The following is a 15,044-nucleotide window of genomic DNA, read 5'->3' on the forward strand; positions in this document are numbered from 1 at the left end:
CCGCTGACAGTTGACACCACTTGACAGCAATGCGCCGGCTGTCACTGGCAGCCAGCAAAGGTAAACAAACCAGTCGGCAGCAGAACGAGCAGCGCCCACTCTTCGGTGATTCTGGAGCGAATGGATCGTTTAGTTTGCCTGTTTATTGGCATTTGTCACGTTTAGTTCGCTCCCACAGGCACGGTCGTTTTGCTTAAAATGGTTTCAACTATTAGCTCAATCTACACCATAAGTGCGGCACTGGCGTTGCTTGCTTTCACCCCGGCGGCGGAAGCATTGAGCGCTTTCCTGAACGTTGCCATCCACAACAGCGGATTTCATCGGTAAGCTAGAAAGCGCAAAGTGTTCATAAATCGAAACTCATTACTTCTCATTCCCCTTTCCATCCCTTGGTAGTGATATTCATTACGGCCTTCGGTTCGGTGGCATCGGGCGGATGTCGTGTGAGCTGTTGCTCGTCCAGCAACTACCGGCCGCCATCTACGTCAACACGGACCAGCTCGTCGATCTGAAGCGGTTCCACAAAATCAACAGCTACGTGCCTTTGTACGTCGATGTGGAAAAGCCGGCCAGCAAGTCGGACCCCTTCACCGTGCACCTGTACGAATCGGTGCGGCGCGAAATTAACATCACGCTTCCGATCCACTTCCGCTATCACGACCCATCCACACGCAAGTAAAGAGTGTTTGCCGGCCCTATCTTGTGCAAATGTTTGGCCAAAACACCGTTGCGCTCTGTTTGCTTTCAGATTCGAGCGTATTCAGGTGGAAAGTCCCACCCTGTACGTGCGCTGCAGCAATGTGCATGCGAGCAAGTACCCGCTGCGAACGGTGGGCAAGGCAACGCTGCCCTGTTCGGACAGCTCGGAGATCGAGGACTACGACAAGCTGCACCAGGCCGAGCTGTGCGAGTGGGACGAAATGGAGTTCAATGTAGGTGTTGATATTTGAAGCATTCTGTATTATTGATGTGTTGGATTGGAGCACAACCACGACTCCGATCCGACGCCGGCAAAATCCGAATCACTAGTTCAGTCTGGAGTCGTTCGGAGTCGTTCGGAGTCGTTCGGAGTCGTCGGGAGTCGTTCGGAGTCGTCCGGAGTCGCCCGGAGTCGTCTGGAGTTGTCCGGAGTTATCTAGATTCGTCTGAAGTCGTCCGAAGTCGTTCAGAGTCGTTCGGAGTCGTCTTGAATATACCACAGTCGTTTGGAGTCGGAGTCATCCGGATTCGTCCAGAGTCATCTGGATTCGTCCTGGAGTCGTGCGGAGTCGTCCGGAGTCGACCGGTATCGTCCAGAGTCGATTGGAGTCGACCGGAATCGAAGTAGGTCGGAGTCAACAGGAGCCGTCCGGTGCAATGTACTTGTGATCAGGCATTTCATTTCGTTGTGTTTTGCGTGTGCACTTCGTATACAGGACATTGTTTCGAAGGCCGACTCCGACTCCAACCGATTCCGGACAACTCCGGTCGACTCCGAGGACTCCGAACGACTCTGAACGACTCCAGACGACTCCGCATGACTCCGATTCCCAACGACTCCGGCCGACTCTGGACGAATCCGATCGACTCCGGATGACTTCAATTCCCAACGACTCCATCCGACTCCATACTACTCCAACTTCCAACGACTCCGGACGACTATGAACGATTCTGAACGACTCCGGATAATGCTGGGCGGACTTACCTCTTTCGATTCCGAAATTATCGGAATCGGATCGGAGTCGACTCCGGATTTTTGCCAACTTTACCCATCACTATTCTGCATGTCTGATGACGACACTTTCTTCTTTTTGCAGAACCTTCCCACGGTGATAAGTGTCCTGATTCCGGTGGGAAACAGTGCATCGTACGGGTTCGTGCTGCCGGCCACAATCCTGGTCAGCTGGATCGGCAGCATGTATCTGATTTACGTCATTCTTAAAGTGGGACGCAAAGTCAACAAAAAGCTACTGTAAAGCTTTCTGCAGCCCCAAAGCCGCCCCAAAGCCGCGATCTCATGCCTCAACCTCACACACACACACGTGTGTTCGCCATGGCTCAATTTAGCTTTCAAATGCATTTGGTCGTATTTCAGTATTTTTTTATTATCATTATTACTATCATTAGCATAACGGTTTATAAATATAGCCAATCTTTCTACGAATGCTGTACAGGAGGGCGTACAGCTAGCGAAAAGGGGATGACAAAAAACAACATGTTAGCAAAATGTTATTTTTTTCAACTCCCTTTTTATACATCCCTTTGGCCCGTTTTTAGGCCTTTGCTTGCTAAAAAAATACATCCCGTTCTCTCTCTGTTTTGGGATTTCAGTAGTGTAATATCCCATTTTTGCAAATCGTTTCTCCTTACCTAATACTAAATGATATGACTGTAAAAAAGTAATGTTCTTCCCCATCCACTTCCGTCTCTACTCAGTTCCTTTCCTCGGAATGATATTTCGATTTGACGATTGGGCGGTTTGTGTTTTGCGAGCGTATTTGTGTTATGGACTAGCAAGAGCAGCCCCCGCGAGATGCCTTTAATCGCTGTGATTCGCGTTGTTACCGTCCGTGTTGTGGGCATTCCGCGCAGATTGGGTTTCTGAAAAAAAAAGAGCGTCATTCAAACATTATACCAATTCCAATAAGAATAGGCGCGCGAAAGGGCTTACCGTTTGCATTGGACACGGTGCGAGGGATAGGCGACTCTGACTCATTCCAGGGCTGAATGTCAGCCTTGCCAAAGATGATGAAGGTAAGATTGCCGAAGAAGTACACTCCGGCGGCAATGTAGAATACTCGGCGCCACTGAATAGGATCAGTCTGGAAGGGAACAATCGATCGGGAACAGTATAAGAATTGATTGTACGGGAATGTAAACGCGTCCAAACACTACTCACCGCGTCCGATATCACCTGCCCGACGATGAGCGGCGCAATGATCGACATGATGTTGGCCGCACAGTTCGTGATGCCCATCATTGTGCCGGCATGGTTCGGGGCAAGGTCGATATGGTTTACCTGGAAGCCCAGGTACGTCGCGGAGTTGATGCCGACCGCCAGCGTCAGCAGCACGATCGCCAGATCGGACGAACCCTTCGGCACGAACGCCAGCCCGAGCAGGGCCACCATCGGCACCCACAGCCCGATCGTGTTGAACAGCTTCCGGCTAGCGACGCGCGACAAATACTGCCGATTGATGAGGAAATCGGACAGCGGGCTAAACACGAAGCTTAGCATCCACATCACCAGGTACGGGAGCGACGACAGCAGTGCGTTCTTTTTAATGTCCATCTCGAGCACCTCCTTCATGAAGGTGGGCATCTCGGTCAGCAGCGTCCAGAAGCCCCAGTTGTGGCAGCAGTGCGCAACCGTCAGCGCAATCATCGGCGCAGACGTTAGGATCGCTACCCACGGTGTAACGATGCGCCTGCTGTGATCTTGCGGCCCGAACGAGCTTTCGATGAATTCGCGCTCCTCCGGTGCGATGCCCCGGTAGTCGGCCGGCGAGTTGCTGCCGTAGAAGAACCACGCCACCGACCACAGCATCCCGACCGCGCCGGAAATGTAGAATATGCTCGGCCAGCCCATGCTGGAGGAGGCCAGCACGCCGCTGACGGCCAGCATGATCACCGTGCCGAACTGGGCGCCGGCGTAGCTGAGCGTGCCGAGCCGGCCCCGCTCCGATGCCGGTGCCCACCGGGACAGCATCGTGTGGGTGGAGGGAAAGATGAAGCCCTGGCTTAAGCCCTGCACTATCCGGAGCCCAATCACTGCCTGTAAAGCACAGGAGGAGAAAAAAAGGAAGCGTTAAAAAGGGAACCAAAGGAAAGCCAAAAAAAGCGCCATACCTTTGCACCACCGGCATGGGCACAGAACGGTGTCAGCACGGCCAGCAGCGAGCAGACACCGATGGAGAACAGCAGCAGTATCTTGGGCCCGTACCGCTGCGCCAGCTGGCCGGCCGGGATCTGCGTCACGACGTAGCCCCAGAAGAAGCTGCTCAGGATGACGGATTTCGTTTCCTCGTCCCAGTCGAACTCCTCGTAGTCCTTGTTGGCCGCCTTCCGGTCGACCATCGCCACGATCGCGACGGACAGGTTGACGCGCAGTGCGTACGCGACGGTGAGGGCGAAAAACAGCAACAGCGTCTGTACATGGCGCGCACCGAAACCACTTGCTGGAACGATAGGAAGAAAGGCTGGCTTTTTAGTAGGCAGTCGTTGCTAGGTGTTTTAAAAAAAAAATAGATGCAGCGAGGGCACTGGCATTACGTTGCTGTGGAAATCCAATCGGGCGATATTCGTATCGGGACGTGGCGTCACCGCAGCAACCACAGCAGAATGGCATCGTTTGTGTTTGTGGCGGTTTTACTTTGGTTCGATTGCTGCAACCCCGTGTGTGCGAGGGCCGTTACAGGTCCGATTCGATTGGGCACGTTACGATGCGTTACGCGGCAGGCGTTAGCTGGTCATGCAGAGCCTTCGCGTTGCTTGCGTTGCTACAGCGGAAATGCATGGGATGGTGGGTGGTGCGCGCGTGTATGGCGGTCAGACCACTCTCACTATCATGCCATATGGTAGTGGGGGGTATTGGTGGGAGGTTTAATAAAGCAAATGATAAAGCTGTTTGTGCCCGGTGGAGAACGCGCCTCATGTACAGTGCATGATGACGATACACAGAACACAAAAGCAGTGTGGAACAGAAACAACAAAGAAACCCAGCACAAATCACTACATCGATGCACGGTGCCCCCCGAAAGTGGGGTGGGGGGGAAGCCAAAAAACACTTTCACGTCTTTGGTCGGTGCATTTTTTATCCAACTAATAAACTAAGCCACCATCATTACAACAAACGAGCAAATCACGAACTAAAGTGACACGGTTTCTGTGTGTGGTGCTGCTGCTACACTACACTACTCCTGCAACTACCATCGGCGATGTGTTTTGCGAATCTGCTCGGCCTGGTGATAGAAATTGTGCCCCTGTTACCGTCCCTTTTGATGTGTTTATTTTACACAGCAGCTGTTCGGCCGCATACACGCATGACTGACGCGGCAACCAGCTACACACAAAAAACAGCCCTGCACGCACACAACCGTCGTACACACGGCCTGAGATTCGCTCGCTCTCGCTCTCTCTCTCTCTTGGCAACGGAGATTTTACCTGTTGCGTTGGCTTGTTGCACAAAGCCATCGCGTGCGCGCGCGCTCTCTCTCTTTATCTCTCTTTCGCTGCCGTAGAGTGCAGACAGGTAAACAACAAGCAGCTCGCTCAGTCTTTCACGTGCTAATTACGTGCAAAAACATTCTCCCTCCTGCTTACTCTCTTTTCTCTCTTGCAGTGGTGTAGTGTAAATCAGCGGTCGTTAAGGGATGAGGCGACGATGAAGCTGTTTAATTTGGCATTAATGCATCAGCAGGTCTGCTCATCTGCTTCATCAAGAGATAAACAAACCGTGAACCTCCTGTTCCTGTTCTAGCACACTTTTATTTGTGTTTGATTGCCCTTATAATTGTCTATTTATGGAACAGAGTGAGTGTGACTAATTTAATTAGCACAACATTCGTTTTTTTTTAATTTAATTATAGTATAATTAATTTTTGTACAAAAATTACACAGTATTTAACGTTTTACTACACCCATGGGAGCGATTTTTCCTCTCACAAGTCGATGATCTCATGTCGGTCACTTTTTTTAACTCCATTACAACCCTAAAACAAGGGTGTAATAAAGAGAACGGCCGTTGCAATGTAACAGCCGGGTGTGGTAGAAAGGGTGGGAAAAAAAACAAAACACAGGTACACGTGTGGCGCTTATCATAGTGCAGATTGCACTAGATTCAGTACGATCACTAGTAATTACTCTAAACTAAAAGATCGTTTGGCGATTGTTGGCATATTGAGGAATTGTTTTGAAGAAAAAAGATTGAAAATTTGTTCTTTTTGTTTTTTAATTGAAAATTTCTGTTTTGAAAAATGAATTTTGTGTTAAATCTGTTGTTATGTTGTCATTTTTTTTTTCATTATTAAAGGTTACACCGAAACTTGCACCTGTAGATAATGTTGGCCGGTAATAAATGTTAATGGCATAAAATATGCATAAATATGACCCAGTGTGTGTGCGTGTGTGATAAAGCTAATGATATGAAGGACTTCTACTTCACCGAAGGGAAAAGGGACGGTGTAGAGTGGTGCGGAGACTGTGAACAAAATAAACGGCTTCTGTCTTAATGGGAGGGCAAATTTGAGCAAAATTTTCTTGTGACACAAATTTCAATGCCAACATCGGCTAGCCTCATAGCAGCAAACACACACACAGCACACACAAGCACCCAATTGTGCATAGTTCTTATTTAGTGCGCGATTTAAGCGACGATATCCTTCGGTGTTATCAAACGCCAACAACAGGTGGAGCGGTGCCAGGAGCGATATCATGTTGCACACGGCAAATTTGCTAATAATCTACACAATCTTGGCTCACAGACGCAGACACAGGCAATGTGGTCACAGGGAGTGCTTCTGTAAGCATGCAAAAAAGGCTTTTTTTCATAATTTGCATACACAAAGGTTTTTTTCCTAACTGATCTTCAAAATGATCCCCCAAGATACCACTTTTGGATGGTTTTGCATCAGTTTTTTGTTCACTCTCGCACTTCAATTGATGTGTCCATTGCTGGTAGTCTTGTTTCCCAATGCTAGCAATTCACGTTTATCTAGCTTGTACGAGCTGGTCTACATTTACTGAACAATTTGTAACACTTCCAATGCACAATGCATATTAATAACACGCGAGACAGTTTTTTCTCCTTTCTATTTGACACTTAAAATAGTTTGGCAATGGTAGAATATAATGTTAGACTATTTTTTTTAAAAGATACCTTCATCTTTCCGATTTCGAGCCATGGCGATGGTTTAGAACGGTCCAGTTGCTTCCGGCTGCACTTGATCGAATGTGTCGCTGTTCTATATTTCCAATCGACTAATCATATTTGACCGTTTCCTGAATGGTCATTGCATCACTGTAAAATGTATCTCCCCCACTCCCAGTATCAATCGATCGATAAAAACACCCCCCCCCTCCCCCTCCCCACAAACCTCCATGCATGCTTATCAGGCTGTACAGCTGAAGTGTGTCGAAGAAATCAAACTGCAAACAAATCCCTCCCGCTCAGCACACATCGGGGATCGCTGCCCCCCCTCTGAGGTGTGTTTGGAACCTGATCGATAAGAAACCGGGCCGGGTGGGAAACTGAGAAACTGGTAGTAAAGTTTGTAATGCTGCTCAAACACACATCGCTACGCACTGCGGAGTTTGAAAACATTTCCAACAAGTCATCGGGAGCACTTGACCACGGATGCTTCGGCAGTAGCGCGGAGATCGCCCGGTGTGAAGTGGAGTAGCAAGTCAAGTTACGAAACGTGACCAACGCCCTTTGGTGGTGGTGGACGCCAACCGTTTTGCCCTTGAAAATGTGTCCTGCGACGCGCCGTGCGATAGCGTCGAATGCGCGCCAGAAACAACAAACAAAGCGCATCGAGATGACTGTGCCGATGAGGCTCCGGGAGTACCGGCGCAGATTGTAGTTAGAATGGCACGGAAGGACGTTCTCGGCAGATTCTCAGTGGGTCGTGGCAAAGGCGGAGCGAAGATAGATAGTAGATTGTTGGTGGGTGATGTGATCGATCGTCTTATCAGACTAATAAGATTGCAATGTCACTTGTATTGATCTTTATGTCTTTATGAGATACTTCATCTTATCAAAAGTTTGATATTACTTGCAGGATTTTGTTATACTTGTTTGAATCAAACATTAATGCTGGTCAATGTAGTTGTTTTGTGTATTTAATTATTTCTTACTGTTTTTTATAGTTTTGGATTACTACAATAGTTTTGCAATGTTCAATGAACTGTCTGGTTTCTATCTTCTTTTATTCCACCAATTAAGTTACTTCTTGTCGTCGTAGTTTTTTACCATATTCTTTTGTTTTGTAACTTCTATCTTTCATCTTTCATTTCTATGACTGTTATTACTGTTGACTTTTCTTAAATATTTAAACTGATTGTTTATAATACAGTCGCTGGGACTAACTTTTGGCTAAAACTGACCTATTTTTGTCTCTAAGGCACATTTTTTCAATTCCTAAGGCACATTAAAATGTGTCAAAATTGCCTTTAAGGCAACAATTTTTTACTTGTGATTTGCTTTATATTAAAAAGTGTTTCAAAATAGAATGTAAGTAAAGTAGTTAATAAGTTCATTGATATAATTCAAAATATAACAAACATAATGCCAATTTTGGAAGTTTTAATGGAGTGTGTAAAACTGTGGCATGATTTTGAGGTGTAAAAACTGGCTTTAGAAGTTATTAAATTTCATTAATTGTTCATTCAAATTCATGAAACTACACGATTTTTGTTGCTTTTTTGTACTGCAGTTGCCATAGATCGGCTCAAATATCTTGTAAATGCATCATGATTCTTACAAGAGTAAAAAAAGACTTACAAACAAAAATAGGTGCATGAGAGTTATAAATTTATGGCCCAGAGTCGAGTCGAAATTGATGCCTGAGCGCCAAAATTTGACGACAACTTTTATTTTTTTTATAATCAACTGATATTTGTTAATTCTATTTTCTAAACATCTCATTTTCTATGGTTGACACGATCTTCAACGCATATTTCTATATCTTTTCATAAAATTAGTTTGACCTATACTTTTCATTTAAAAAAACATAATTTTAGTAAAGTTGAGCCTTTTTTATTTTAATATCAGAATGAAAATAATAACACAACACAAAGTTAAAAAACTCCAAACTTTGCTGTAAAATGATTCGATATTAGTTGGAAATCTTCAATTAATTCTCATATAAAATATTACTTGGGCGGCTCCGTAGTACAGTCGTCAACTCGAACGACTCAATAACATGCCCGTCATGGGTTCAAGCCTAGAATGTAGCGTCCCCCCGTAGCAAGGATTGATGACTATCCAGCTGCGTGATAATGAATTAATTCTCGATAGGCTGTAAAGGCCGGCATGTCCGCGTAGGACGTTACGCCAAATAGAAGAAGAAGATTACTAGGCGAATTGGTTTTGGTTATTATTTTTACTAATAATCAATAAAACTCCGATCATATCAGGCATGATAAGTGGAAAAAATCAATTGATTGTGAGACAAACTTCAACTATCAACAAGAATGACACCCTGTACCCCTGTTTCTGCTGGAATGTCGTAACACCCTTTACCATCGAATATCTTAATTTTCCTGCTCAGCCTTCATTGTTACCATGGATTCGAACACATTTATCCATTCCTTGAACTTGTACGTGCCCTGCTATGGGTCCGAAAACAATGCATCATCCCCTCTGCCTGCCACCCGAGGTTAAAAGCCATCCCACGACGAATGTCCACTTGCCTACTCGCCCGAAAATAACGAAACAGTTCCAAAAACGGATGCAAAAATGTGTATTCGATCGATCACACGCCGCCATGACGCACTTGCCGGCCCGCATGATCGTTCCCTGACTGACGACCGGAAGTGTATAAACCGCTCACAAAACGCGCTCCATTACACGGTAGAGCCTGCTGCGGGGTGGGGGAGAAGGAACGTGACCACCTTGCGAGCCGGTGGACGTGTTCTGCTTTGGCGGGCCCATTCAAACATTCCTTCTCCCCGCCACCTTTCGTAATAGACTTGTCGGTGTAGATATGTAGCCGATGATCGCACACACTAATGTCGGTGACACTTGGAAGCGCCACTTGGAAGCACACAAATCAGCAAACAAACCATTGGCAACGGTTGTTCACGTTGTTTGGCCCCCAACAGTGTCGATCGAACAATACAGTCTGCGTTTATCCCTCGCTTGTCCACTTGGCGCTTAGGGGTCGGGTGGTCTAATGAACTGGCCTGATTGGGGAGCCCTCTCGGAACCGCCACGGCCCTGGCGGTTTATCTTTACAACCGCATCGACCTGATTGATTACGGCCCGATTGGGTCGCCCCATTCGTTCTTCGGTACTCGAATGGTACTCGAATGCGATGGGTTATCAGTCGCCGAGCGAGCCAGAGGGCGCTATGATTATGTAGCTTATTGTGGTTTGTAAGTGGATTAAGGACTGCTTTGAGGACATGCCCCACCGGACTGAGGCTCCGGTTAACCCGGTTACACAATCCACGGACAAGGTGTTTGGAAAAAGTAGTTTCAAAATAAATGATTTATGGTTTCATAATTGGATGGTATTTAGAAAATACAGAACATAGACCTGCAACATTCTTGCACACGATCAGTTCGAAAATGTCACTCCCGCTAAGCCTTTCAACCTGCTCCGTGAGTGGCATATTCAAATTGGCACTCTAATAACGCTTAGTAGAGTGCTCTTTTAAAAGTAGCCAGACGGAGACGACAGCAGCAGCAGCAGCATTAGCAAGCGCACACAACAAAATCCGCCAGTACACGTTGCTAATCCCTCCGGACGTCAAGAACGTCTTTGTCCGATCAGCATCGCAGGCGCGGGGGAGCATTGTTGTGATAAAGTCATCTCCTCTCCCTCCGCATCTCCCCACACTGGAATGTTCCGACATGTCTCTCCAACTGACTGTCAAAAGCTCCCGCACGTGTTCCCGTACAGCGTCTTTGTCGCAAGAGCTGAACTTTAAAGTGGGGGAGGAAAAATCGCGCGAAGATCACATGCAGATCATAAATCAGACTTCACCGCCACCGGAACCGCGTATAATCGAACAACTGCAAAAATGCCAAACGGAACTTCCCATCCCGTGTATCTTGATTGATGTGTTTAGGCAGCGTGCGCGCGCAGGTTCATGTTCGTTCTCCCCAACACGAGACGATCGCGATCGCGTACCGCCCGTCTCTAGATGTCTCCGGATATTAGATCTCGCGACAGTACAGCACGAGCATTTCCTTTCTCGGGTTTAAGATCTCATCTCACGACGACTCCAAACAACGATCGAGTTTTGGAGCAAACGCTCGGTACAAAACGGGGCAAAAGGCATCGTGCCTGCGACACCTGGCGTTTGCGCTTGGTGGTGGGTCGTAGCGGTCCGAACAGGTTTGTTGTGTGTGTTTCGACACCTTGTTTCACCCTTACGCTGGGATAACCTTCGCACAAAAGAGTGTGCAAAAAAACAGCTCCCCATAGGCGGGGGGAGGGTATGATTGAAAAATAATAGAATTCCATCGTGAGTGAGCGCGCGCGCGCGCGCGCAATTCCGCGCGGAACTGAAAATCTGCACGTTGTTTACAAACAACTCTCGATCTTTTGGCGCTGATCTTGCGATCGTTTTTTTTGTACATCGAAGGGGCACGTTAGGAATTCACGCGTACGGTGATCGCTCAAATATTTAGCCAATTTGGTTGGTGGTGGCCGCCAGTTGAAGCCTTCACCTTTTCAGCGGTTGCAGCGAAAGTTTCGCAAACCGGGAAGGAACCGGACAGACAGCAGCATATCACTCGTCCCGATTGCACCGTTTGTGTGGTTTTGCTGCTGGTTTGTTGGGCTTTTTGTTTTGGTTTTTAGCTTCTCGGTTTGTTTTTGGAGTTCGTTTGGCGCCTGTCTGTTGAGAGGGAGACAAGTGCGCGATCGTCCAAGGACGGTCAAGGTTTTTGGAAAGGATTCGTTTTCTGCGCTGCCACAGTTCGCTCCCCTCTCTACGCTTCGCGCAGGGTAGGAATGTGGGATTCTGCACAATCAACAACACGGGGCGGAATGGCTTGCCCGGGGTACCGGCGAATCCTGTTACCGCCGTGTTTATTGTTTCATCGTTCGGGTTGATCGGTCACAATATTGCGGAAGAATGGCTGCAACTGGAACGATAAAATGCTTGCAAATAGTGCTCGCTTTCTGGCGACGGGAGATACCGCGTAGGTTAAGGACCGGTAGTAGAGGGTTTTTGTTTGCGTTTTTGTGCTTCTGCAGTAGCGCCGTCCTACCAGCCGGGAAGGTCACCAGACACCTGTGCGGTTTTTAATCGGTTGGTGATCCATCCGGGCGTTAATTTACTGTTTTATTTGCCTGTGTCGGCGGCAGTTTACACACGCACATCAAGGGTTGAATTTATGGTGCATTATGTTGGGACCGATTCGGATTCGCTATGGTGGTCTACCGGTGATTGTAATTTTTGTGCTGATTTTACTGCTACGGTAACGATTGTGTGGGTTGGAAAAAAGTGCACGATTTATTGGAAATTAAAAGCATCCTATGCATTAAATCTTTTTGTTGCATTTTTTGAAGGTCATTTTACTTAATTCAGGTAATTAATGGAATAAATAAATTGTTCTTATTTTCATTAAACAAAACATTAACCTTAACCATTCATTTGAAATGAAATTTGTTAAAGGAAAATGTTTTATTTGCTGTCTACAACTCAAAAATATAAATATTTCCAATGTATAAATCATAATTAATAATAATTTCCAGAAATATAAACAACGGTGACTCACCATTCAAAATAAAACTTTTGAATCAAAAATGTTATTAATTGACCAGATTCGAGAGTGATCGAAGTATAAATATATTTAAAATAATGTTCCAAGTACTAATGAAAAATCAATTTAAAAAATCTACAACTCAAATCGATAATTATAAAATACTGTATAAAATATATCCTATCTTATGATCTTATTTATATTTTTTATCACATTATAATGCAAATTTAACAAATGCAAATAATGAAGAATTTGGAACAGTAAATTAGAAACAAAATTGCATAGAACCAAAACAAACTAAAAGGATTTGAGGATCACTTAAGGCAGCGCTCTAGCAGCAATCGAACACGACATCGAACATGAAAAATATATGGGATTTGACATGTTCGATTTGATAAACAACAAATCGAACATGTCAAATCCCATACATTTTTCATGTTCGATGTCTTGTTCGATTGCTGCTAGAGCGCCGGGTAACTCAGCATTAATGAATTTGCTTTTAATATGATTTTTTATTACTATTACAAGTATTAAACGAAACCAGGCTGTGTTACAAATGTAAGTGTTAATGTAAGGACAATTACTTCAACTGTCTCATTCTGTTGCTTATTTTTCTTCATTTTCGTCTTTTTTTCATTTACACTGAGTTGGCATAATTTGCCTCTTTTTGTCATTATGCATCCTTAACTGTTCATCAAAATGCTCTAGTCTAGCCATTATCATTCTCAAATCAAAATATCAATATTCATTGTAATATCTCTTCAGAAATACAATACATTACATCGATAATCGTCTTTTTTTCCACAAGCAGGTATAGGCATTATATACAAAAGGATACATTGTCCGTACTCGCTAGTGTAATTTCGATTTTCACCAATGCATCTGACGGCGGCTGGTCGAAGCTTTTTTGGTCATCGAGGGAATGATCGTGACGGATCTCAAATGTAAGTAGTTTTTTGACCGTTTTTTGATACGAAAATGGCTGAAATACTCGCCCAACAAATTTATCTATTAGTTACAACATATTTCCAGCCTAATTTAAGGAGATATAAAAATAAAATATTTCATGACGCGGCTCCAAATTGTTTGGTAAAATGCTTCGGTCAGCCGCCGCCAAATGCGCTAGTGAAATTCGAAATTACACTAGCGAGTACGAACAGTATCCCCCGGCCTTTAGAGAATAGATAGAAACCTGACTTTGCACAAATTATGCACTTCTGTTGACGGTTTCCGTCCACATTAACACAAAAGCATTCCATAAATAGTTTAGGAACAAGTTTATTACGAACATATATTTTTACTTTCAAAATTCTCAGCACTGTGATACTCTAGTGCTATATAAATAGCTGAATGTAAAACACTTTTCCCAAGCAACTTCATTTCACACGGCTTATCGTGCATGTACGTAGTAATACAACGTAACTAAAGGCACGTTACTAATAGTACAAGTTCATTTCAGGCTTTATGGCATGATCCGTTTCCGCGAAGTTTTAAATGGTACACACTGAAATGGACTCCAGTATTAGGGCACTATTACTACTACTTACGCGCTTTTCCTTCTCCGGCGAACGTTTTCATCTGCTCCAAATCTTTCGCGGAACCGTTCGTTACTTCGGACCGTTTTCCGTCCGCTGTTGTATCCGACACCATTGTTGCACTTTTACTCTTTTTACTTATTACAACAATGAATTTTGAAACACTTTTAAAAAATCTACCTAGCAGACTTAATGCTCTTAATCTTCTCTTTCCTTTTGCAAAAATTAAAGTTTACACATCGTTTTTGCTTCGTTACTTGCGTTTTTCCGCACCCAACAACACTTCACAACAAAAAGGGAACTACGGTTTGCTGTCTGATGCGAATAGTTAATCCCCCCACGCGGCATGTATCCGGATGTGAGATGAGCTATTTTACGTTTGGTGCTGAGCTCTGAGCTAAAACAACAACAAAAAACTGCGCGTAAACAACAATAGCACGCGACGAGCAGCCCGCATCGGCAGCCTCATTGACGAGAACACGACAGTACAGGGGAAGTGTATACACACTGGCAGGCACTCCGAAAAGCCAAACCCGACGCAACCGACACACAACCGCGCTGTGTGGCACCTCAGCACTGAACGGAGGCACCCGATAGAATGCAGAAACAATCGATCGTTCGAGCCTGATAAAGCTCGATGGAAATGGCCAACCCGCCGCCCGGTCCACTACTAGCAGCACCACTACACCTGTGTGTGTTGCGGGGCTGTGGGCATCACTCCATTCTCCACAAGGTGAGGGGAGGAGTGCTACCTCCACCATCCTCCCTTGGCGTGGAGAAGCGTGAGCAGCTTTCAAAGTTCTCCCACCGGCCACTTAATCGACTGTTCGAATTAAGTGCACAACAACGCGTTTGTGAACGTGTATGCGTTGCATTCTAGCAGTGTGTGTGTGTGTGTCTATAACAACATATTGTTTTTTTTGTTTAATTTTGCTGAGTCAATTGGGAGTAATGTAGGGGTTCTAACTATGATCATGATCATGTTCTAGCTGTGGTCTTACGATCTAACAGCTTTAAGTTCGGCTTTGGAGTTCAGTATCAGCCTTTTCTCTGCCAAACCCTGTTTGACCATGCAGAAGGGATTATGTG

At 45.4% G+C, this 15,044-nt stretch overlaps 2 protein-coding genes across 4 annotated transcripts; one reads left to right on the plus strand and one right to left on the minus strand.

Annotated features, from left to right (window-relative positions):
* The first annotated feature begins 26 nt into the window (after positions 1-26).
* Positions 27-2,296, plus strand: LOC120954730 (phosphatidylinositol-glycan biosynthesis class X protein). Its single transcript, XM_040374905.2, has 4 exons — positions 27-323; positions 397-675; positions 749-932; positions 1,797-2,296. The coding sequence occupies exons 1-4, from the start codon at positions 199-201 to the stop codon at positions 1,953-1,955; spliced, it is 747 nt and encodes a 248-aa protein (XP_040230839.2). The 5' UTR covers positions 27-198; the 3' UTR covers positions 1,956-2,296.
* LOC120954729 (putative inorganic phosphate cotransporter) lies at positions 2,268-14,568 on the minus strand. Of its 3 annotated transcripts, none has more exons than XM_040374901.2 (5): positions 13,968-14,568; positions 3,829-4,157; positions 2,879-3,754; positions 2,651-2,801; positions 2,268-2,580 (listed from the first exon to the last, which is right to left on the minus strand). In XM_040374901.2, exons 1-5 carry the CDS (start codon positions 14,068-14,070, stop codon positions 2,519-2,521), a joined length of 1,521 nt encoding a protein of 506 aa, XP_040230835.2. In that variant the 5' UTR covers positions 14,071-14,568; the 3' UTR covers positions 2,268-2,518. The 3 variants fall into 3 exon arrangements, with proteins under 3 accessions (XP_040230835.2, XP_040230838.1, XP_040230837.1); XM_040374904.2 differs by lacking the exon at positions 13,968-14,568 and adding an exon at positions 6,857-6,965; XM_040374903.2 differs by lacking the exon at positions 13,968-14,568 and adding an exon at positions 4,252-5,463.
* Between the last annotated feature and the right edge of the window lie 476 nt (positions 14,569-15,044).

Source organism: Anopheles coluzzii, chromosome 3 (assembly GCF_943734685.1).
Source record: "Anopheles coluzzii chromosome 3, AcolN3, whole genome shotgun sequence".
Taxonomy (NCBI): domain Eukaryota; kingdom Metazoa; phylum Arthropoda; class Insecta; order Diptera; family Culicidae; genus Anopheles; species Anopheles coluzzii.